We start from the raw sequence: 24638 nt of genomic DNA on the forward strand, positions 1-24638 counted from the left end.
CCAACCAGATATCCTAAATTCATCTAGTCCCATTTGCCAAGAGAAAGAGACAGTGATGGTTTAAACTGAGGGTCAAACACCTCGAGGTGAGATGGAGAGAGACAGACCTTCATTGAAGGATGGCCAACTGCTGGAGAATCTCGAATAAAAACAGAAACAACTGCTCGATGCTGGAAATCAGTAACAAAAACAGAAATGTTGAAAGAGCTCAGCAGGTCTGGCAGCATCTGGGGAGACAAATCGGAGTTCTACGTTTCGGATCGAGTGACCCTTCCTCAGAAGCCCTTCCTGAACCGGAAACATCAACTCTTGCTTTCTTTCCCTCTGCACAGATGCAGCCAGAACCTGCTGAGCTCTTCCTGCAGTTTCTGTTTCTGGAGAAACTCAGCGGATCTGGCAACATCTGTGCAGAGGGAAATCAAGACTCAACGTGCCTCAGGAAGGATGTCTGAGGAAGGGTCACTCGACCTGAGACCGTGATCTCTCTCTGCACAGATGCAGCCAGACCTGCTGAGTTTCTCCAGCAATTCCTTTCAGGATGTTTTTGGGTTTTTTTTTTAGTCGGTTGGGTGGATTGTCAAGTGTAAATAGAGCCCAGCTGCAGCTAAACGAAGTTGGGTTGGAGGGTGAAATGTACCTTATGTAATCGTTCCTGCACAGGATCATACCGCTCTTGGTGTAGCAGGAGGTGCCGATCTCGCCGAGCTGGGCCTGACAGCAGGAACACTTCAGGCAACGGCTATGCCAGTAGCTGTCCATGGCGTAGAGGAGGAAGCGGTCGGCGATCTTCCCCCGGCAGCCGGCGCACATCTTCCAGGTTAGGCCCGCGCGGTTCACGCTGCCACTGGGCGCCTGTGAGCTCCCGTTGTTCACCATCTTTTTCTTGCGAGGAGAGAGAGAGAGAGAAAAAAAATACACGGTTCGCCCTCCCTCGAATCTACATTGGGCGGGAGGAGAGTGGGGGGGGGGGGGGGGGAGAGGAACATAAAATAAACAGTGGGGTGGGAGAGAAAGAGGTGGAAAATATATTAATTAGGGGTGAAAAAGAAAAGCGATTGTATCTTTCTTTTGTAACAGATTGACGAGAAGGAAACCAGAAATCCGGCCCAGAGGCCTTCCCTCCCAAAAAAGCCAATTAAAAGAATTCTTGTTAACCTGTTACTCAAAACCCATGTTTAGTCTGGCCTAATCTGTCCTTGATCTTTAATCTGAATGTTGCTTCGGTGTCATTTCAACAGGATTCCGCCTCTCTCGGTGAAGACAGAGTGAAGGAGGGAGGGAGTGAAGGAGGGAGGGAGGGAGGGAGGGAATGGAGCAGGGGACGGTATGTCGCTCTGACCATGTGCCTGATTGCTTTCCCCATAATATTTTTCCTTTCTTTTTCTCTTCCCCCCCCCCCCCCCCCCACCCTCAAAAAATACAATTCAGGCAGAATCAAGCCGACAGGAGAGAGAGAGAGAAACCCCCGTGTCCAGGGAATAGGGCGCCAAAAGATTCCGTAACCTCCCAACCAGTGACTCCTTTTATTTTAAAAAAAATGCACCGAAATCGCTCCCCAAAAATAATAATGTAAACTCCACCCTCCTCCCCAACACCCGGATACTCCGGACCCTAGTCAAGTTTCATTCTAAAGTGATTAAAAAAAAATTCTGTCTCTTCTTCCCGCCACCCCTCCCCCCAAAAAATCGCTTTTTTAAAAAACTTCGCTGCATTTTTAAAGAATTGGTTGAGAGGGAGCTGTGTAATGAGAACAGGAGCAGAGCTGATTCTGGACTGAGAGAGAAGCGGCCAGGGGGCTCGAACTGCCATCCGTGAGAAGGGGGGCATTCAGACAGAGGAGGGGGAGTGGGGGGGGGGGGGGGTGAAATTATTATGTAGCTAAGGCAGCTTCTACAAAACAGCCCCCACCACCCACACAGACACACACCCCTTTCTCAGTCTGCAAAAGGAAAAATCCCACTTTCCACCGCCCCCCACCCCGATTGAAATCGACACACAAACATATCGAGATTAACCCCTGAATTTAAAACACACACAACCTTACCTCCTCCGCTGGCTCGGTATTGTGTGTGTGAGTGAATTTATTTTTCCCTTTAAAACGGCTGCTTATCAACTGTTCGCAACCGCCTTGAAATATCCGTCTGGATTTCGATTGCAATCGGAAGAATTCAATTGCTAGGCTCCTTAACAGCTTCACCGATCGTCAAACTCTCTCTCTTTCTCTAACGCCCTTTATATTTTTTTTCTTGTTGATCGGTAAACAGCGTTCTCGGCTCTCCCCTCTTCTCTCTGTCCTTCGTTCACTGACGACGCGAAAGGTAAATGTCGAAGTTCCTCCTTTGATATGTCCGGCCTCTAACTTCTGTGCATGCGGATCGATTGTTCCGATCAGTCTGTGTCTCGGGTTAAGTCTCCGTGAAGCGGTTGGAGAAAGGTAGATAGGGGCAGAAGTCAGGTAGCTTGAGAAAGGTGATTTTTTTGTTGTTGTTGTTTGTGTCTGTGTGCGCGGCGGGAGACTGGGTGCCCCCCTCTCTCTAACACGTACACACAGCTCCCTGTCTCTCAGCACTGCCGCCTCCTTCCCCCGCTGCACCTACATGTGGTGGTGACAGCACCGAATGAATCCACACACACACCTCCTTCAGAGCCTGAACGTCAGCTCAGAGAGCGACCAACCATTTCACTTCCCAATGCAACGCGGAATAACAGCGCCGCCCAATCCCGACCTCTGCTGACAACCAGAACAGCAGCGGAACACACACACACACACACAGGAGAAACGGTCCAGTCTTCCCCTTACAGGAACTACGAACAACCTCTGGAATCTTTGTACACACTACACCAATTCAATATCACTCTCACCTCCGGAATACCCACCAATATCCTTCCTTTGTCTTTATTTTGTCAAGTTTCATTCACCTGGCCTCCGAATACCATTTTATCACCAGCTTTCTGTCGCTTAGTGAGAGTTGGCGATTGTTGAACACAGAGAGTTTTAAATGGAGAGCACTTATTTTCTCATCAAAATGTTCAGGGATGTTATGACACACTTCTGAAGCAGGTGGGACTTGAACCTGTCTCCCCTGCTTGTTAGCAAATGGTGTTTTTACCCGAGTTGGGTTTCACAGGGATGGGATTTAGTCCTCACTGACCCACACTTAGTTTCCGGCTTCACCTGGACTGAGAGAATAGGACTCAGATGAAGCAGATATGGAAACGATGTGGCGCCAGTTGGTGATTCATTTACACCTGACCCGTTGCTTTCTGAAGTATGTTTGCTATTGTGGCGCGGGCTGTAACTAACTGAGCAGAGAACACTGCAGAGACTCAGCAGGTCCGGCAACACCGTAGGAGAGAGGGAGAGAGAGAGAAACTTCCTGAAGGGGACTGCACCCGAAACGATAACGCCGCTTCTCTCTCTCTCCGGATGCGGGCAGAGTTCCTGCAGCTAACTCTGTTTTTATTTCCAATTTGCAACATCCCTAGTTCTTTATTTTATGTGCATGTGCACAACTGGTGTAAGAGTTAGCCCAACAGGTTTATTTGGGAGTACAAGCTTTCGGAGGTCGCTACCTGATGAAGGAGCAGCGCCCTGAAAGACTGTACTTTCAAATAAACCTGTTGGACTATAACCTGGTGTTGAGTGATATTCTGGGCCCCTGGTCTTGCCACAACTTCCTTGTGACCAGTGAATTACTGCAAACAGACTGCATCTCTACAGTACATGCATCAGACGCATGTGATGATCAGAAGTTATTGATTTGTCGCTTGACTGGGCCAGCATTTATTGGCCATCCTCATTGCCATTGGAGAAGGTGGGTAGGGGAACCACACCAGTCCGTGTTATTAGGGGCCTGTCTCAGGCCAACACCGGCACTTCCACATCATAGTTTAGGGTTGAACAGAGCAAGTCAAAGAAAAATGTGATAATTTCAACGTTGTCGTTTCCTATTTTCTGCGGTCACTCTTAACGGAGATCCAGGCTATGGGCATGTCCTTTCCTTAGCTGTTATTTTATGTCTCGTGGAGGGTCTCACAGCTGGAAGTGTCCAGAAACACAGGACCCCATGCAGTTGGATCATGGCTGATCATCCAACCCAATTCCTTATTCCCGCTTTCTCCTCCTATCCTTGCTTCTTTACAAATATACCTACGCCTTGGAAACATTAAAAAAGTTTGGCCTTAACTTCCTTCTCTGGCTGTCTCCACTCTCTGGGTGAGGACATTTCTCCTTATCTCAGTCCTAAATGTGGAGCTTCCGGTTTTGGACTGGGGTGGACAAAGTTAAAAATCACACAACACCAGGTTATAGTCCAACAGGTTTAATTGGAAGTCGTTACCTGATGAAGGAGAAGCGCTCCGAAAGCGACGCTTCCAAATAAACGTGTTGGACTATAACCTGGTGTTGTGTGATTTTTTTACTCAGACCTGTGTCTAACCCCTTGGTTCTGGATTCCCCCACCAGCGAGAACATCCTTCGAGCATCTACCCTGTCTAGTTCTGTTAGAATTTTATAGAGTTCTATGAGATCCCCCCCCCCCCCCCCCGCCCATTCTTAAACACTCCAGTGAATATATTCAATCTCTCCTCATGTGTCCGTCCTGCTACCCAGGAATCAGCCTGGGATTAGGACTTCTCTCAGCTGCTCCAATGCTTTCTGGTGCTGGGGGAGATGAGGATGTGTAAGTCTCCAACCTGCACTGGGTTAATTTTTTTTAGATTACATTCCTTACAGTGTGGAAACAGGCCCTTCGGCCCAACAGTCAACACCGACCCTCCGAAGACTAACCCACCCAGACCCACTTCACTCTGACTAATACGCCTAACACTATGGGCAATTTAGCATGGCCAATTCACCTGGCCTGCACATCTTTGGCCTGTGGGAGGAAACCCACGCAGACACAGGGAGAATGTGCAAACTCCACACAGGCAGTCACCCGAGGCTGGAATCGAACCTGGGACCCTGGTGCTGTGAGGCAGCAGTGCTCGCCACCCATGGTCAAAAGTTCAGCAATGGTGCAGGGCATAAAGACAAGGCATTCAGCCGCGAGGTTTCTCTCCACGACCGTTTTAAATGTTACAGGGAAGTGGGAAACTAATTCGGCTCTGACAGACCATGAACCCAGCAGACAATACACTCCAAACCTAACCTGTCACATAAAACAGATGACCTGAGAGACAGTACACTGGAGGCCAGGCAGTCAGTTTCTGAGTAACTCCCCGACCTTCTGAAAGTGGGAGCATAGGAACGACGAGGAAATTCGATCTTTCCGCTGTGGGCGGGTTGTTTCCCTTCGTCCAAGTTCATACTGACCCAGGGAAGCTTTCCCCAGCTTGTGGCCCCGATTCACAGGCAGCAATGTTCGATTGGAGGAGCAGACTCTGCGGGCCGAATGGCCTAATTCTGCTTCGATATCTCATCGCCTTCCGAGACAGCAGTTTCAGGATATGGGAAACCAAACCGGATTTACCCTGCCTCCAGACCATTCCAATTTCACATACTTGGCATCCCGGAGCGGAATAACTTGCAGACACGTTCACGTCCACGTTAGATTTTAATGCATTTTATTCCGGTTTAACCTCTCCGATTCCCTTCCTCGTGCGAGGAATCCGAACATGGGCTTTCCCCCATTGGCTTGGTGGATCAAAGCACCACCTGCTGGATGACCAACGGCTGGAAATCTTGCGGATCCTCTTCGATTTTCGATCTGTTTAACGTCAAAGAGTCACAGAGATGTACAGCATAGAAACAGACTCTTCGGTCCAACTTGTCCATGTCGACCAGATATCCCAACTCAATCTAGTCCCACCTGCCAGTACCCGGCCCATATTCCTCCAAGCACTTCCTATTCATATACCCATCCAGATGCCTCTTAAATGTTGCAATTGTACCAGCCTCCACCACCTCCTCTGGCAGCTCATTATCTATACACGTGCGTGAAAATAAAAATGTACCCAGAGCACAAGCCACTGACGATATTTCCAAACCAACCTGTTCAGGGACGTTATGACACACCTCAGGACCAGGTGGGACTTGGAACCTAGGCCTCGTGGCCCAGAGGTCGGGACATTACCTTCGCGCCGCACAGCTGAAGACTGGACAGGACGCAGGTTAAATCGGTGGCATTAACGAATGGGTGCAGACCAGTGCCTGAAGCTCCACAATGGTATTTTCGAGCCCTGAACACCTTGACCATTCTTGAGATCTCACGCTGTTTGTCACCTTTTTAACGTCGGGTTTTTGTGGGTATTTATCTGCGAGCAACGCCACAGGCGCTCCGCTGATTTTTTTTTTATCTTTCAGAATGAGTTACCACAAGGGGTTCACGATTCATCCAGAAATCAAACTCAATGAAGGTGCGATATCTACAACCGTAAAATAGTGCTGCAATCGATATAATTTTATTTCAATTAAAGTTGGTATTGATAGTTACGTTTGTATATAATCCTAACCCGAACAAATGAAGTTAAAAATCACACAACACCAGGTTATAGTCCTGATTTGGAGATGCCAGTGTTGGACTGGGGTGGACAAAGTTAAAAATCACACAGCACCAGGTTATAGTACAATAGGTTTAATTGGAAGCACACTAGCTTTCGGAGCGTCGCTTCCAATTAAACGTGTTGGGCTATAACCTGGTGTTTGTGTGATTTTTAACTTTGTACACCCCAGTCCAACACCGGCATCTCCAAATCATGACTATCATTAAGCAAATGAACAATATCAGTTCACCTTCTCACTCTGGCTTCTAATGCAAGTTTGAATATTTTCATTACAAAAGCTTCTGTTCATTGTACAGGCAAGATTTCCGCCTTCACCCCTGTGTGTTCCGTCTGTATTTAATAACCTGTACATTGCTGAAGGGCCAGCTATTGTTAGATTGCGATAATGTTGGCAATATTCTAGGACTGAGTTTTCGCGTAATCGGATGACAATTTCATTCCCGGATGGTCTAACTGCCCTCGAATGTATGACTTTGTTTAAAGCTGCTCCCAGTCGAGCACCATTTTCACCTGAAACTAGAATGCACACAGAAAATGTCGGAGAAACTCCGGAGGTTTAGATTAGATTCCCTACAGTGTGGAAACCAGCCATTTGGCCCAACAAGTCCACACCGACGCGCCGCGGGATAATCCAGCCAGACCGCCTTCCCCTCTGACGAACACAGCTGCCAATTTAGCACGGCCAATTCACCTGCCACAGGGAGAGAATGTGTAAAATCCATACAGTCACTTGAGACGGGAACCGAACGCAGGTCCCTGGTGCTGTGAGGCAGCGGTGCTAACCACTGAGCCACTATACACTGGCAGTACTTATGCAGAGAAAGAAACACGTTGGTGTTTCCAGTGATCCTTCTCCAGCACCCAAAACCTGAAGTCGGACAAGGTCAGAAGTCAGAGCACACCAGGTTACAGTCCAACGGGTTTATTTGAAATCACAAGCTTTCAGAGCTCTGCCCCTTTTTCAGTGGTTATTGAGGTATTTTGTGAAGGGCACTTGACAGCTTGGCACTGAAATTGCAAACTACTATCGCTCAGTGTCCTTCCGTTGGATAAAGTATTTTTAAGAAGTAATGCAGCCTGTCAGAGAGCTAATTCTGATTCGTTTGGCCCATGGTCAGAAACATATAGATATGTACAAGATATTCCCACTGGAGTTTTGGATTTATTTGTGTTTTACTCACTGGGTAGTCTATCACTGAGTCACAAGTCCCAGCTTCAAATCTCACGTTCTCCAGAGAGTGTAAGAATATCTCTGAAAACGTTGATTAGAAAATATCTGTGGCATAGCGAGGTGCATCACTGCCTCTGAGCAGAGGTTCCCTCTCCAGGGTTTAATGGATGCCCGTCAAAATGGTGCGACTCTTGTGGTTATCGTTTTGAGGGGCAGAGTGTTGGAGTCTCTACCAGCTCCAGGCTCCAACCGGCCTGTTGCCACAGTACTTCCGATTCCCTGTGTGATCATTCCCTCCCAGCATGAGCGGAGCCAGCCCGGAATGGACCACTCCTTTATTCCTAAACACATTGGAACATTCAGGGCACTAAACCCTCCCAAATAGAATCATTGAGATGTACAGTATGAAAACAGACTCTTTGCCAAGCCGACCAGATATCCTAAATTAATCTAGTCCCATTTGCCAGCATTTGACCCATATTCTGCTAAACCCTTCCTATTCATATATCCACCCAGATGCCTTTTAAACGTTGTAATTGTACCAGCATCCACCACTTCCTCTGGCAAGAAAAAGTTGCCCCTTAGGTCCCTTTTAAATCTTTTCCCTCTCATCCTAAACCTACGCCCTCTAGTTCTGGACTCCCCCACCCCAGGGAAAAGACCTTGTTATTTATCCTATCCATGCCCCTCATGACTTTATAAGCATCTATAAGATCATTCCTCAGCCTCTTACGTTCTAAGGGAAAGTGAGGACTGCAGATGCTGGAGATCAGAGCTGAAAATGTGTTGCTGGAAAAGAGCAGCAGGTCAGGCAACATCCCAGGAGCAGGAGAATCGACGTTTCGGGCATGAGCCCTTCTTCAGGAATGAGGAAAGTGTGTCCAGCAGGCTAAGATAAAAGGTAGGGAGGAGGGACTTGGGGGAGGGGCGTTGTAAATGTGATAGGTGGAAGAAGGTTAAGGTGAGGGTGATAGGCCGGAGTGGGGAGCGGAGAAGATGCGGTGGAGAGTATCTCCTCCACTTCCTGCTCCTCCGCCCTTAAGCTCTGCCCCTCCAATCGCCACCAGGACAGAACCCCACTGGTCCTCACCTACCACCCCACCAACCTCCATATACATCGTATCATCCATCGTCATTTCCACCACCTCCAAACGGACCCCACCACCAGGAATATATTTCCCTCTCCTCCCCTATCAGCATTCCGAAATGACCAATCCCTCCGTGACTCCCTCGTCAGGTCCACACCCCCCACCAACCCAACCTCCACTCCCGGCACCTTCCCCTGCAACCGCAAGAAATGCAAAACTTGCACCCACACCCTCCCCCCTTACTTCCCTCATTTACTGCATCTGCTGCACCCAATGTGGCCTCCTCTATGTTGGGGAGACAGGCCGCCTACTTGTGGAATGTTTCAGAGAACACCTCTGGGTCACCCGGATCAACCAACCCAACCACCCCGTGGCTCAACACTTCAACTCCCCCTCCCACTTCACCAAGGACATGCAGGTCCTTGGACTCCTCCATCGCCAGACCACAGGAACACGATGGCTGCAGGAAGAGCACCTCATCTTCCGCCTAGGAACCCTCCAACCACAAGGGGTGAACTCACATTTCTCCAGTTTCCTCATTTCCCCTCCCCCCACCTTGTCTCAGTCCCAGCCCTCAGACTCAGCACCACCTTCGTAACCTGCAATCTTCTTCCTGACCTCTCCGCCCCCACCCCACTCCTGCCTATTACCCTCACCTTAACCTCCTTCCACCTATCGCATTTCCAATGCCCCTCCCCCAAGTCCCTCCTTTTATCTTAGCCTGCTTGGCACACTTTCCTCATTCCTGAAGAAGGGCTCATGCCCGAAACGTCGATTCTCCTGCTCCTGGGATGTTGCCTGACCTGCTGCTCTTTTCCAGCAACACATTTTCAGCTCCTACGTTCTAAGTCAAGATTAGAGGGGCGCTTTTCGTCGATTTTCCTGCTCCTCCGATGCTGCCTGACCTGGTGTGCTATACTGTGCACCACTGTAATCTTGACTCTAATCTCCAGCATCTACAGTCCTCACTTACATTCTAAATCGCCCCAGCCAGTTCAGCCTCTCCCTGTCGCTCAAACCCTCCAACCCCGGCAATATCCTTGTAAATCAATTGATCACAACAAAATTCCCACCGCATTTTATTTATCTCGGCCTGAAACTTGCCATCTTTTTAAACCTGCAACAATGAGCCAGTTTTAATGCAAGTCAGGCTGCACAACAGCTCAAACGGATTATTCAACCCTTTCCCACTTCCTTGCATAACTCCACAGAAATAATCTGACAGGAAAACGCAGATGCAAAGGCATATCTCATAAGAGACTGGCTCTTATTGCGAGCCCGCTAGGTCTCAGTCCTGTGCCTAATACTGTCCCGAACATATTTCTCCTATATTTTTGCTTATGCTACATTTCGGGGCCTACATTAGATGAACCAACGGTAATTTGAATAATTTCCAGCAAATTACTGCAGCTGCTGGAATCTGTACTGAAAACAAAAACATGCTGGAGATCACAGCGGGGTCAGGCTGCATCCTTGAATCCGCTGTGATCTCCAGGATATTTTTTATTTTCATTTAAACAATTTCATTTGGTAAACCTTTTGAAACCTGTCATGAACAGTTCACTCTTAACTTCGCCCGTTCAGAGGGTGGCGCGTTACATGTTACATGTACCTAAAGATTGCACTGTCTGCCAGCGCAATGCTTAGCATTGTGTGACAGGATGACATAAGACAAATATTCAAATTACAAAATAGCCGAACAGTTGACACATCACAAAAAAGATGTAAGCATGCGGTGAGCGTTTTAGATCAGACTGTGTGATTCAATAATATAAGACATGTTTAATTTTGATGAATAAATAGCCGGCTCCCAATTCACACCCTTTGTAGAGGTTGTTGACAATGGTGAGTTTGGATGTGCCCTTAAACTGCATGACTAACATGGAAAGACACGATTCTGTCTAATCTGATCGATGTGAATCTGATGTGGGGGTTGAAAGAGGTTCATGTCTTCAGGTAATATCAAAGGGGTCGCGTGAGTTCCCAAGGGAGTGGACAATGTGTTCCCACCCTAGCAGTAATCTGTACCTGCCATTGTTTTAATCTAATTAATCACTTCTTCAGACGCTCACTGTCAGATGTGCCTCGATGTTCATTAGATTATGGAGTGAGGATAAAGGAAGGGTCTGATTAAGATCTGACTATAACACGTCTGATGTGCACGCATTTTAATTTACTCGATGAACTGCTGCTGTGAAGTCAAGAGAAACACTGCAGAACAATTGTAAACAGTCTCTCGTTACATTGTCGAGTTATTTGCCAAGTTGAGTTCGGTTTTAGTATTTCACGACGGCATATTCTTCTACCGTTTAAAGTCACCCCATTTATGATGCAAAGTACAACAAAACTCGAATCCTTATCCGCCATACACTTGATTTTATCTGTCTTTGTCTCACAATACCTGCTTTCAGCTCACTGAGAGAAAAAAACAGTAAGACTGATTCCTCACTAACCCCATTCTTCCACAATCTGGTGAATGTTTTGCCCACTGTCATCAAGAGGGGTTTTGTTTTAAAGTGAATGTCTGTCGTCTTTTAAAAATAATCTCACGGGATATGAGTGTTTGGCTAGGATGAGGTGCGAGGAGAGAGAGTGAAACCAATAACAGTTTGAAACAAATAAATATTCTGGTGCACTGGAGTAAACGCATTCGCTTGTACCTGAGACAGTCACGAACAGTGCACTACCAGTGCGAGTTCGAAACCTTAAATTCAAGGGCGGTGCCTGATCAAGGGCATTAATTAATTGCACTGTGGAGTCGGGGTAAGAACTTTTGAGATCATTCCCTCATGAAGTGAACACTTAATCACCTCTAGGTTCTGAGACAGCACGGAGGGTCGCGGTAATGAACTCGCCGCTGTACAGTCACTCTGAAAAATGCCTCGCGAATTTGGAAGCGTCCCAAAAAGATATAATTTATATTAAACAGATGCTAGAGAGTGCTTTAATAGGCTATAACACAATCTGGGGGTGGGGAATTGATATCTTTCTCGTGGTTTATAGCATCATCTGAACTCCCTGCACCGTGTCATATTACACACTGCAACACCTTCGAGGTATCTGTATTTTTTTGCACTAGCATCAAACTCTGCATTCTGGAGATTTGGCAGACTTCTCTTTGAAGGATAAACCAGCATGCAGTCACCCAATCCAGCACTGTGTCCCCCCTGGTGTTATTGGTGCCTGCTTTTCATATCACACCCAGATAAAAATGTGGGCGCGTGTTATCAGCGGAAATATCACCTGGCCCCACCACCACCTCCTCAAACTCCCATATTTAAGGTTTCCCAGGGGACCGCATCACCCCAGTACCAAGATCACATCGGGTCGCGGTCAGGTGGAATCGATGTGACTTGTTCACGTTGCCTCTTCACCCCAGTAACCCTGGCTGGGACGTGTTGTTGGAGCAGAGCACCTCCTGCTGGTTGCTCGCTGCTGTTCCCACCAATTCTCCGGCGCAAAACCGTGTTTCACTGTTCGCACACACACTCTATATTGAACTCTGTCAAAGCTCCGGCTACAAGGTGCTATTTATTTACTCAGTCACCAAATAAATGAGCATGGGATAATATAAAGCAGGAACAGCTATGAATCAACTGCAAGAGAAGACAGGCGGTGCTGAACCCGTTTACCAGAATGGTTTCAGGGATGAGGGACTGCAGTTACGCGGACAGATTGGGGGTGAGATGGCCGCGAGGAGATTTGGTCAAGGTGTTCAAAAAGTAGAGAGGTCTGGACAGAGTGGCGAGGCATAAGTTGCTCCCATTTGTGGAGATGTGGAGGCCGCCGGTTTAAGGTGATCAACCGAAAGGCCAACTCAGCGAGAGGCGAGCGCCTACAGTCAGGGTCTAAGCAGATTCAGTTATTTTTTTTTTAAAAAATGATTTTTTCTCAGAGTGAGCAGGATGTCTGACACTCCTGCTCCTTTTTTTTCAACCCCACACTGCCGCGAAGATTCAGTTATAGCGTGGAATAACAATTGGCTGGAAGCTAGACAGACACAATACTATGGGAGACAATACCATGCGTAAATGGTACAATTGGTTGAGTTGATCACAAATAGCAGCCAGACACGAGGGGCTGAACGGCCTCTTTCTCTGCTGTTATTTTCCCCATGATTTAAATGAGGTCAAAGCAAGTGGATGAGGAGCCTGTACTAACCTGCTCAGACCTGATGCTCCTTGAATGCTGCCTGAACTGCTGTGCTCTTCCAGCACCACTAATCCACAATTACAAATCACACAACTTCACGTTGCAACAGGTTAATTTGGAAGCACAAGCTTTCGGAGCGCCGATCCTTTGTCAAATCCCTAGTGAATCATCACTAGCTCCCTGACAAAGGAGCAGCGCTCCGAAAGCTAATGTGTCCAAATAAACCTGTTGGACTATAACCTGGTGTTGTGCGATTTATAACTTTGTCCAACCCAGTCCAACACCGGCCCCTCCACTTCACTGCTATACCAACTCCAGCTCTTCCACATCACCGCCAGTCCAACACCGGCTCATCCACATCACTGCCAGTCCAACACCGGCTCATCCACATCACCGCCAGTCCAACACCGGCTCATCCACATCACCGCCAGTCCAACACCGGCTCATCCACATCACTGCCAGTCCAACACCGGCTCATCCACATCACTGCCAGTCCAACACCGGCTCATCCACATCACTGCCAGTCCAACATCGGCCCCTCCACATCACTGCCAGTCCAACACCGGCTCATCCACATCACTGCCAGTCCAACACCGGCTCATCCACATCACTGCTATACCAACTCCAGCTCTTCCACATCACTGCCAGTCCAACACCGGCCCCTCCACATCACTGCCAGTCCAACACCGGCTCATCCACATCACTGCCAGTCCAACACCGGCCCCTCCACATCACTGCCAGTCCAACACTGGCTCATCCACATCACTGCTATACCAACTCCAGCTCTTCCACATCACCGCCAGTCCAACACCGGCTCATCCACATCACTGCCAGTCCAACACCGGCTCATCCACATCACCGCCAGTCCAACACCGGCCCCTCCACATCACTGCCAGTCCAACACCGGCTCATCCACATCACTGCCAGTCCAACACCGGCTCATCCACATCACTGCCAGTCCAACACCGGCTCATCCACATCACTGCTATACCAACTCCAGCTCTTCCACATCACTGCCAGTCCAACACCGGCTCATCCACATCACCGCCAGTCCAACACCGGCCCCTCCACATCACTGCCAGTCCAACACCGGCTCATCCACATCACTGCCAGTCCAACACCGGCTCATCCACATCACCGCCAGTCCAACACCGGCCCCTCCACATCACTGCCAGTCCAACACCGGCTCATCCACATCACTGCCAGTCCAACACCGGCTCATCCACATCACTGCTATACCAACTCCAGCTCTTCCACATCACTGCCAGTCCAACACCGGCTCATCCACATCACTGCCAGTCCAACACCGGCTCATCCACATCACCGCCAGTCCAACACCGGCTCATCCACATCACTGCCAGTCCAACACCGGCTCATCCACATCACCGCCAGTCCAACACCGGCCCCTCCACATCACTGCCAGTCCAACACCGGCTCATCCACATCACCGCCAGTCCAACACCGGCTCATCCACATCACTGCCAGTCCAACTCTGGTTCATCCACATCACTGCCAGTCCAACTCTGGTTCATCCACATCACTGCCTGTCCAACACCGGCTCATCCACATCACCGCCAGTCCAACACCGGCCCCTCCACATCACCGCCAGTCCAACACGGCAGTGTTTCCGATCTCCAGCTTCTTCATTTTGCTGCTAATCTAAGCCCTAGGTCTACACTCTGGACTCTAGGGTTTAAATTTAAATACATAAAAACGGGAATCGGAAGCTAGTCTCAGTTGCTGCCCACGAACCTATAGTCTGGTGTTAAAACCACCTATAACCTGCTTCATCACTAATCCCCTTCGCTGAAGCAAAATTGTTAGCCCAGGCTCAAAATGTGGAGATTGGCGGGTGAAACGGTAATGGCTGAGCAAGGAATGCCCTCGCCTCCTTTAAGTGCGTGAGAATGATGCAGTTGTCTTTTACAATTGCTTCCATTTTCACCTCTCCATGGTGGTGCACACTGGCAGATTCCAGGATTCCCCAGTCTGAGACCCACTGAAGTCCCCAAGATCTTGAGAAATTGGACGGCCAATAAATGCCGGCCAGTTAGCGAGTCTCATATCCCCCAAAACCGACATTGTGTCGCACCATCTGCACCTTCGAATTTGAAGCGAGTCTTAAGAGCTTATGAACCATCCGAGTAAAAATTCTGGCAGTTAGGACGCAGTGTTAAAGACTTAGGCCTTTTGTTTGGGCAGGTCGAGCGGAGAGAACATCCCAGAGAGTTCAAGTCGTAGCCCACAGTGTGATCCCTGGTTAGGGAGAGCCGCGTGGTTCGGAGAGGATCATTGTCAACATATCTTGAACTTTGTTTTTGGCAATGGATCTGTTTGTCCGGGACCAGTGATCCTTCCCAGTCTATTTCTCTCCTAACAAGAGTGTGAGGGGAGAAACGGACAGCTTGCATTTACGCCTTTAAAACTTTCTGCTGGGGTTCTGGGCTACATCTGCTGGTTTTAAAGAATCAGAGGGAAAGTGAATGACAGCCGATCTGAAATGGGGAGCTGGGGGAAAGCAGACAGAATTCATAAACTCCCTACAGTGTGGACCCAGGCCATTCGGCCCAACGAGTCCACACCAAGCCCCCAAGGTCATCCTATCAACATCCCCCCGCCACATCCCTACACTCCTCGTGAGAGAAAGTGCGGACTTCAGATGCTGGAGATTACAGTCCAGGAGCGTGGTGCTGGAAAAGCACAGTCGGTCAGGCAGCATCTGAGGAGCAGGTGAGTCGACGTTTCGGGCATAAGCCCTTCTGACTTTTCGACTCTATCCCTCATGGCCAACCCACCCATGGTTTGACTGCGGGAGGAAACCGAGGCACCTGACGGAAAACCACGCAGACAGTGCAATGTGCAAACTCCACACAGCCTGGAAGTCACCCAGGCAAAGTGAGGCCCCGATGTTGGAATCGAACCCGGAGTCCCCAGCGCTGTAGGGCAACAGCACTAAACGCTGAGTCAGCATGCAGACCCCACAGACGCTTGCAGGACTTGCACAGGGGACACAGAGCACCTCACCCACACCATTCAGCACCGGCCCCAGGCCAAATCCATTATTGGAAGCGTTCTCAAACAGGGGCACGCGCCTTGTTTGGAATGAAATACCGACGTCAGCACCATTTCCCCAAATAAAAGCCAAAAGAACTGCGGATGCTGTAAATCAGAAACAAAACCAGGAATTGCTGGAAAAGCTCAGCAGGTCTGGCAGCATCTGTGGAGAAAAATCCCAAACACTTCTACTGTGCGACAGTGGAGTTGGTTATACTTGAAGGAGACCACATACAAAATCATTATCATAGAGTAACAGAGATCGACAACTCGTGGGATGGTGGGGAAGGCCCGTCAATCCATCCAATCCGCGCTGGTCAAGCTCAAACACTTGACTGTTCGAATCCCACTTTCCATAGTCTTGAACGCCTTGGTGTTGCGAGTGTAGATCGAAATAACTTCTTCAATCTCATGAGGGTTTCTGTCTCTCCAACCCTTACAGGCAGAGAGTTCCACATTCCCTTGGGGATTTTTTCCCCTCACATCCCATCTAAACCTTCTGCCCCTTACCTTAAATCTATTCCCCTTGGCCATTGATCACTGTATTAGGGGGAAACAAAATCTCCCTGTCTAACCTATAGTGACTTCAATACATTCGGTGCAATTAGTTAAAACCCAATATTTCCTCAATGATTATTGACTTTGTTTCAACTACCTCTTCATCTTGCAAAGACTGAAAGATTGCGGGTGCGTTGTCAGTGAGGTGACTGGGAAATATTTGAACATATTGGAGGGCCTGTTGTGTGCTAGGTGTGTGTGTTGGGGGGGGGGGGGAGGAGGAACGGAATGAACGCTGGCAGTGAAGAATTGTCAATCATCGACACCATTCCCCTCAGCGCAGGTGTCACAGTGAGGAGCACAGGTTAACAGCCCACGAGATATTCCCCAAAATGGACTGCAAAGGGGATCATGCGCTCTACGTCTTGTATGTGTTTGTGAGGATGTATGTGTGCTTGCGTGTGTGTCTCTATGCGTCTGTAAATTAAATGAGTGTGTCTGTGAGTGTATGTCTGGCTGTGTGAGTTTGTGTCCCTGAGCGTCTGTGTGATTGAGTGTACGTATGTCCGTGTCTCTGTGTAAGTCTCTGTGTCTCTCTGTGTGTCTGGTGTGTGTCTGTGCGTGTCTTGAGTGAATGTGTCTATGAGTGCATGTCTGACGCTGTGAATCTGTACATTTGTGTGAGTTTGTATGTGTGTGACTGTGTCTGAGTGTCTATGTCCGTGTACTGTATGTATCTTGAGTGAATGTGTTTATGAGTGTATATCTATGTCTCTCTGTGTCTGTGTCGCTTGTGTGCATCTATGTGTGTGCCCGTGGTGGTATTTGTCAGTTTGTGTTACTGAGTCCGTGTGTGTGTGTGTGTGTGGGTTTGAGAGAATTTCACTGGAAATGAGGAAAGGTGAAATGAAGAGCTCGCTTGTAAGAAAGTGTGAAAGAAAGTTTACGTCCGAAACCAGAACCACTTAGACAAACATAGGCTTGAAGAGTTACATAACACGTGGGCTGACGTGGAGATTCCAGCCAGAACCTGCTCTTCCAAGCAGCTAAGGTGAAAGCCTTTGCTGTCACACGTACACTCAGGAAGGAAGTCATTTTATTCCGAGTAAACCATTAGTGATGTGTTTATTGCACTGAAGTGACTTTTTTTCTGAAGCCCGGTGTACAATTTAAGACCAAATCAATATGTAGCGAGAAGGTTTCGGAGAAAAAAATTCCATCTTCCTGTAAAATTTCCAGTAGTAATAATCTCAGAGGAGTGCTCTCACTCCAAGTACCAGTATCATTTAACACGTCTCCTTACAGGAATGCCTCTGTACAGAAGCTTAGATACTGCAGCGCACCTTGAGCAGGTATCAGGTGTTCATTCATCCGCCCTCCTGATTTATGACCTCACTTCAAATAGATTGCTCCAGAGGTCTTGCTGCTAGACATGGTTTTGATTGAGTGAACCCTGCTCTTCATAAACACTGTGGTTAGACATGACCGAACGGCTGCAAGAGGTGGCTGTTTTCTGTCCAAAGCGAATCTCTGTCGGTGTTAGGATCGGAGACAGCACACCTCAGCACACAAGGGCAAGATTAGACCCTACCCCTAACAAGGCTACAATAACCGTGGCTTCCAATGCTTCTCCTCCCTTCTCCCCATATCACATGCTGGAGCATTGTAGAATCATACAGTATAAGAGACCCTTGATTCATCAAATCTATATCGCCAAAAATAGAGTACTACCTACTTCCCCATTCCAGACAAACCGACATTGTTCTGGAGATAAGGATTTCATAGACTCACAGCCTTTTGATTGAAGTAAGATTTCGCTCCATCCCAGCCCCTTATCCTGAGACTACATCCCCCAGTGTTTCAGATCGCCCAGGATCTCCCCATTTTGTCTACCCCGTAGCCAGAGGGACTTCATGCTTTTGCCTGGGATTTACGGCACAGGAACTTGCAAAAAGAGCTTCAATTCAAGCCGCCTTCATCCCTCCCCATGTCCCGATCCTTCCTTCTCCCTCCTTACCTCCTCCCAACTTTAATCTGGGTCCCACCTTTTCATGCTGCTGTCCTGTAAAGTACTGAGTGATGTGCCCCCCGGGACGTCACACCCAGAGCAGCCCACCCTCTCAAGTGAACCCAGAGCACCAAGAGCACCAGAGCTATCTCTCCAGTGGCCTGACAAATACTTAACCCTTAAGCAACATTCCCCAAACAGATAGCTTACTCATTGGCTCCTTCTCATCGGTGGGAGCTTGCTGTTCACAAATAGATAGCTGCCGTTTTCTGCATTAGATCAGCGACACCACGTTATCATTTCTTCATTGGCCGCGAGAGGACGAACTGAGCACTAAATAAATGTACGTCTTTGTTCCCCCGTTAAATGCAATAGTGTCCCCCTGTTGTTTCAGTTTCATGCCACACCGTTGCGTTTAAACAACGCTTTTCAGTCATATTTGTATCTGAAAAATGACAAGGTTACAAAAGAATTCAACATCAAGAACCCTCTGCGCTCCTCATATTGTGTGTTCGGTCATTTCCAAGTCTTGTGCGTGGGTTCTTAGTTCTAACATTTGGCTTTTAGCTCTTTTGTAGACTTTAAAGCTAAAGGGATCAAAACGATTACTGAGCTGCATAATCACCATTCATGTCGAATTTTGGAACAGGCTTGAAGGGCCGAATGGTCTCCAACAGCTCCTATTTTCTCTGACGTGAAGGTGCCGGCGTTGGCCTGGGCTGGACAAGGTCAGGTTATAGTCCCAACAGGTTTATCTGAAATCACCCGGGTGGATAGTGCTGTTAATAAGGCATACAGTGTGTTGGGTTTCATCGGTAGATGGATTGAGTTCCAGAGCCGCAAAATCGTGCTGCAACTATACAAAACCCGAGTGCGGGCCGTACAGTTTTGGTCCCCATGTTTCGGGAACGATGTGGAAGCATTGGAAAAGGCGCAGGGGAGATTTACCAGGATGTTGCCTGGTCTGGAGGGAAGGTCTTATGAGGAAAGGCTGAGAGACTTGGGTCTGTTCTCATTGGAAAGAAGAAGGCTAAGGGGGGGGGGGATTTGATAGAGACATACAAGATGATGAGGGGATTAGATTGGGTAGACAGTGAAAGTCTTTTTCCTAGGATGATGAGTTCAGCGTGAACGGGGGCATAACTACAAACTGAGGGGTGATAAATTTAAGACAGATGTCAGAGACAGGTTCTTTACACAGAGAGTGGTAAGGGCGTGGAATGCCCTGCCTGCCAATGTAGTTAACTCAGCCACATTAGGGAGATTTAAACAATCCTTAGATAAACTCATGGATAATGATGGGATAGTGTAGGGGGACAAGCTGAGAATAGTTCACAGGTCGGCGCAACATCGAGGGCGGAAGGGCCTGTTCTGCGCTGTATTGTTCTATGTTCTATCACAAACTTTCATCAGTTGAAGGTGCAGCGCTTCAAAACCTGGTGATTTCAAATCAACTCGTTGGTTTAAAACCTGGTAGGTAAAAACAATGACTGCAGATGCTGGAAACCAGAGTCCAGATTAGAATGGTGCTGGAAAAGCACAGCAGTTCAGCCAGCATCAGAGGAGCAGTTTTAAACTTCTGACCTCTTTTCTAAGGGAGAAAGTGAGCACTGCAGATGCTAGAGATCAGAGTGGAAGAGTGCGGCGCTGGACACAGGCCGACGTGCGCCATGTGCTACCACGACCTGGTTTGCTGCCAATTTTTTTTATCCTCAATGAGTCATGGTGCTCAGCAATTACTAACGAAGTGGCTCGATTATCAAGAAACCTGACTAGTAGTAACCATTGAATAGCGTCTATTCAACACGAACATTTCGCGTTCCCGCTAAAGCAACGCCAATAATGTGGTTTAAATTATATAATTTTTGCCACAATTTTCTCGTAAATATATACAACTTTAATATGTGGCATGACTTGTGGCATTTAAAGCAGCAAGTATTTGATTTGATATCTCTGTAGCCGGACTATTCAGGACGAGAGCAGTATTCTGGAGGGAATGGTTAAGCCCTCTCAGAGCGCGGTTCATTAAGAAGCTTCTCTGCATCTTCATCCTGCTGCTTACTCTCAATTCCACACAGGCTCCAAGCACAGGGCCCACAGAGAACCCTCAAAACGGAGGGGAAAGGAAAATACCACGGATGCTGGAAATCTGAAATAAAAACAAAAAGTGCTGGAGAAACTCAGCATCTGTGGAGAGAGAAACGGAGTTAAACGCTGAGTCCGACATAACTCTTCACATACATTGCCCATTATAGTAATTTATATAATCAAATACGTGAAATATTTTATTATAATTATGTGTTCATTTATATGATTATTGTATTTTCTATAATTAAAATATTTAATTATAGAATTTTTCTATAATTAAAATTTTTCTATAATATTTTGAAATGATATGACATTTTATTATAAAATAGATAGGAAATATTATGGAATTTTATTTTATCAGAATCGCATATTTTAAATGTATATAATTTCATCTATAATATATTTTCTGTGAGCATGTGTCTGTTACGTAATTATATATGTTTTATATAATCTTGCATATGATGTATTTTGTATAACCCTGCATACGATATATTTTATGTAATCACATATATGCTTTATACAATCTATGTAGGACGTATTTTGTATAATCCAAAAAATGATGTATTTTGTATAATCGTTGTATGATCTACTTTATGTGATCATAGATATGAGATATTTTGTAGAATCCTATAATGATGTATTTTACGGATAAGATGTGTATGAGAAGAGTCATATTAGACTCGAAACGTTTTTCTCTCGCTGCCAGACCTGGTGAGTTTCTCCAGCACTTTCTGTTTTCATTACAAAGTTTCACAGTTTGAGAATACTTGCTGCTCTTACCAGCTCTTACTGTTGAACCAAGACTTTCGTTTCACGGGCATGAGCCATAAATTTTCAATATTACTTTGCGGGAACTGTTTACTTGCGAAAGTGTTGGGAATGAAGTGCGAATATCTCCGGGTAGGGGCAGAGTCAATAGTCTGTCAAAGTTCCCACTCACCACAGGTACCAAGTTAATAGCAACCCCACGTTTTCGAGGCAGAGAACCGGTCCGAACCCAGCTGATCCGCAGTTAATTACGAGAAGGTTGCAAGTTATAAATAATCTGGTTGTTGCTGGTAAGAGCCCGCTATCCGCAGGACAGATAGTCTTTCAGTCAGGGTAGAAGTCACATGGAGGGAGGTTACTGTAAATCACATCGCAGCCCTGCGATGTTATCGCCGGCTGCACCGAGTGAGTTATTGACCTGTCATTCACTACCAAGTGGTGAAGCTAACCCCGCCTGGCCCTGGGAAAAATCCACGTGGAAAGCGCGGGGATTTATGAGGCGAGTGGCGACCATCACTCACAGCCCAGCCATTACCCCATCAGCGAGCTTCCCCCATGGGTCACTGAGACCGACTGAGAACTGCCTGCAACTTGCCTCAAATTCGAGGTGGACACCAGACTCCAGACAGAGACAATGTCCGAAGGGAGAGTGACTTCAATACAAAGTGTGTGCATGTGTGTGGGGGGGGGGGGGGGGGGGTATGTGCGTGCGGGGTGTGTGTGGGTGTGGATGTGGTGTGTGTTGTCGGTGGGTGTGTGTGTGTGTGGGTGTGTGGGGGGGTGTGTGTCGGTGTGGGGTGTGTCTGGGTGTGGGTTGGGTGTGTGGGTGTGTGGCTGTGGGTGTGTGTGGGTGGGTGTGTGTGTTGATGTGTGGGTGTGTGGGGGTGGGGGTGTGGGTGTGTGTGGGTGTGTGGGTGTTGGTGTGTGGCTGTGGGTGTGTGTGTGTGTTCGTGTGTGGGTGTGTGGGTGTTGGTGTGTGGCTGTGGGTGGGTGTGTGTGTTGATGTGTGGGTGTGTGGGGGTGGGGGTGTGTGGGTGTGTGTGGGTGTGTGTGTGTGTTCGTGTGTGGGTGTGTGGGGGTGGGTGTGTGTGTGTGTTCGTGTGTGGGTGTGTGGGGGTGTGTGTGTGTGGGTGTGGGTGGGTGTGTGTGTTGATGTGTGGGTGTGTGGGGGTGTGTGTGTGTGGGTGTGTGGGGGTGTGTGTGTGTGGGTGTGGGTGGGTGTGTTGGGGGTGATACCCCGATCTGTGAAGCTGCCGTTTTATGGATAGATATTTTCAGTTTAAAGACTGACAGGGTTAATGAGAAGTGCTAATGAGTGGCAGCGATGCTTTGCTGACCCCGCTCCCTGGGATCTTTCTCTCCCCCCCCCCCCCCCCCCCCCACTACCATGTGTCTCTCCCCACCCACCCACACCCAACCGTTTCTCTCTCTCTCTCTCTCCCCATGCTCCTATAATGGAACAGAACCCACCCAGACTCAAACACTCACATGAAAACTCAAGTTACACTTCAGTAGACCACTGCACTCGCTGAAGGCGAGAAAATACAAACGCGATTTCTTTTTTATTCTCTCTCTCTGTTTCAGAATTGCAGCGTCATTTCAGTGTGAGTTGGTCAAGTTTGACAAGAGTGTGGGCTCAGAATCTCAGGTGTTCCAGGATTTCAATGTGAAACTCTAACCGCTTCTCCCACCCCAACAATGAGTGAACTATTGTCTCTCTCTCTCTCCACTGCCGTGCATATTTGAACCAGTTTTCCAATTTCTCCTCAAATTCCACCCAGACCCGAGTTACCAACCTATTCAGTGAAATGAATGATGTGAATAATACGGTTTTCACAATGGAATAATTAATTTGCTCCAACTATTAAAACAAGAGAGAATGATGAAGTGACTTGAATGGGAGCCTCGGAGGAGTCTCATTGTTTGTCCTTTAATGAGCTTTTTGGTAAATGGCGGGGAAAATATTGTCCTGTTTCTCTGTAATATGATCGAGGTAAAAGTGTATTAAGAGTCGAAATCCCCCAGCGCAATGCGTTCGGAAAAGGCTCCCGCCCATTATTTGCGAAGGTTTGTGTCTTTGCTTCAGTTTATAGTTGATTAGAGTCGACACTGCTGGAACTACATACACTACCATGATATGGGGCAGGTAGATTCTAATGAGCTGCCGAGTGATAAATTTCATAATTATTCTACCCACTGCTAACAGAAAATTCATCAGTCAAGGCAAATTAGTTCAGATTCATTAGAATAAGGAATCTAACGGGCACATATACTTTATTAGTTTACACCAATAGGTTTAATTAGCTACATATTTCACAGCTACAGTACTGTTCCTGCCTGCTCTTAAGGAAGGGACTGCTTTATGTCTTTTATTTACAGTAACAAGCTATCAGGGCCCACGTTAACCCCGTCATTAATTCTGAAAGACGAGATAGGTTTGCTTTATTAACCAGAGTCCCGTCAGGTCTTCCCTCGTCTCTGAACTGGGCAACTGTTATTTTCTCCCCTCTTGCTTTCTAATCGCCCACCTTTCCACCTACCCCGCTCCCCCCCCCCCCCCCCCCCACCACACACACACACACACCACCCCAAATTAATTCGGCTGACTAAACAAACAGTGCGAAACAAGACGGACACTCTCCCCCCCCAAAAAATGCACAAAGGACAACAAAACGCGCCAATTTTGTCTGCAGTTTCTACAATAGCATTAGCCCTTACGCATTCGCCGCACAGCTGTCATGTGCTCTCAACATGAAATAAATCCGGGATCTGACAAGTTCATATATTTAATACTCTTGCCAGTTGCAACTATGTCGTTTTAAGCCAATCAAATAATACTTTTTTTGCCGGTTTTCATTTTCAAAAAATTCACTTACTTGTGTTTTTAAGTAGTCTTCCTTAGACGTCCCTCAGAATCCGTCACACATCTTCAGCAGCAAATGACAAGACTCACAATCTTAACACTTGCTGAAGAGAGTGACTGAAGAGTTGGCCCCTCCTGCTGGGCAGAGCTGGAACTTCACGACAGATCATCACGGGCATCAGAGTTGCCAGAACTGACGAGAGGAGGCTACAGTTGATCTGAATCAAAAGGTCGAGAAAGCTTAAGAAATCAAGTTTATTTTTAAAAAAAGGCATGGTGTATTCATTTAATTAACATATTTCAATTAAAATTGTGCCTTGATTTTAAAGCCTACTTTCGAAATTCTTGCAACCACTCTGCGTACAGCCCAGGTCACCACATTACCAAAAGGATGTGGATGTTTTAGAGAGGGTGCAGAGGAGGTTCACCAGGATGTTGCCTGGT

General features: G+C 47.5%; 1 protein-coding gene across 4 annotated transcripts in view; it reads right to left on the reverse strand.

Moving 5' to 3' along the window:
- lmo4 (LIM domain only 4) overlaps positions 1-24372 on the reverse strand; it is a 37228-nt gene extending 12856 nt beyond the window's left edge. Inside the window, exons 1-2 of one of the 4 annotated variants that reach the window (XM_072574737.1) lie at positions 24208-24372; positions 638-937 (exon numbers count right to left, since the gene is read on the reverse strand). In XM_072574737.1, the coding sequence (XP_072430838.1) occupies positions 638-876 (239 nt within the window). In that variant the 5' untranslated portion in view covers positions 877-937; positions 24208-24372. Of the gene's footprint in view, positions 1-637; positions 938-1155; positions 1331-2044; positions 2694-24207 lie in introns of those variants that run through there. The other 3 variants (XM_072574738.1, XM_072574735.1, XM_072574736.1) reach the window with 3 other exon arrangements.
- Between the last annotated feature and the right edge of the window lie 266 nt (positions 24373-24638).

This window comes from Chiloscyllium punctatum, chromosome 7 (genome assembly GCF_047496795.1).
Source record: "Chiloscyllium punctatum isolate Juve2018m chromosome 7, sChiPun1.3, whole genome shotgun sequence".
Taxonomy (NCBI): Eukaryota; Metazoa; Chordata; class Chondrichthyes; order Orectolobiformes; family Hemiscylliidae; genus Chiloscyllium; species Chiloscyllium punctatum.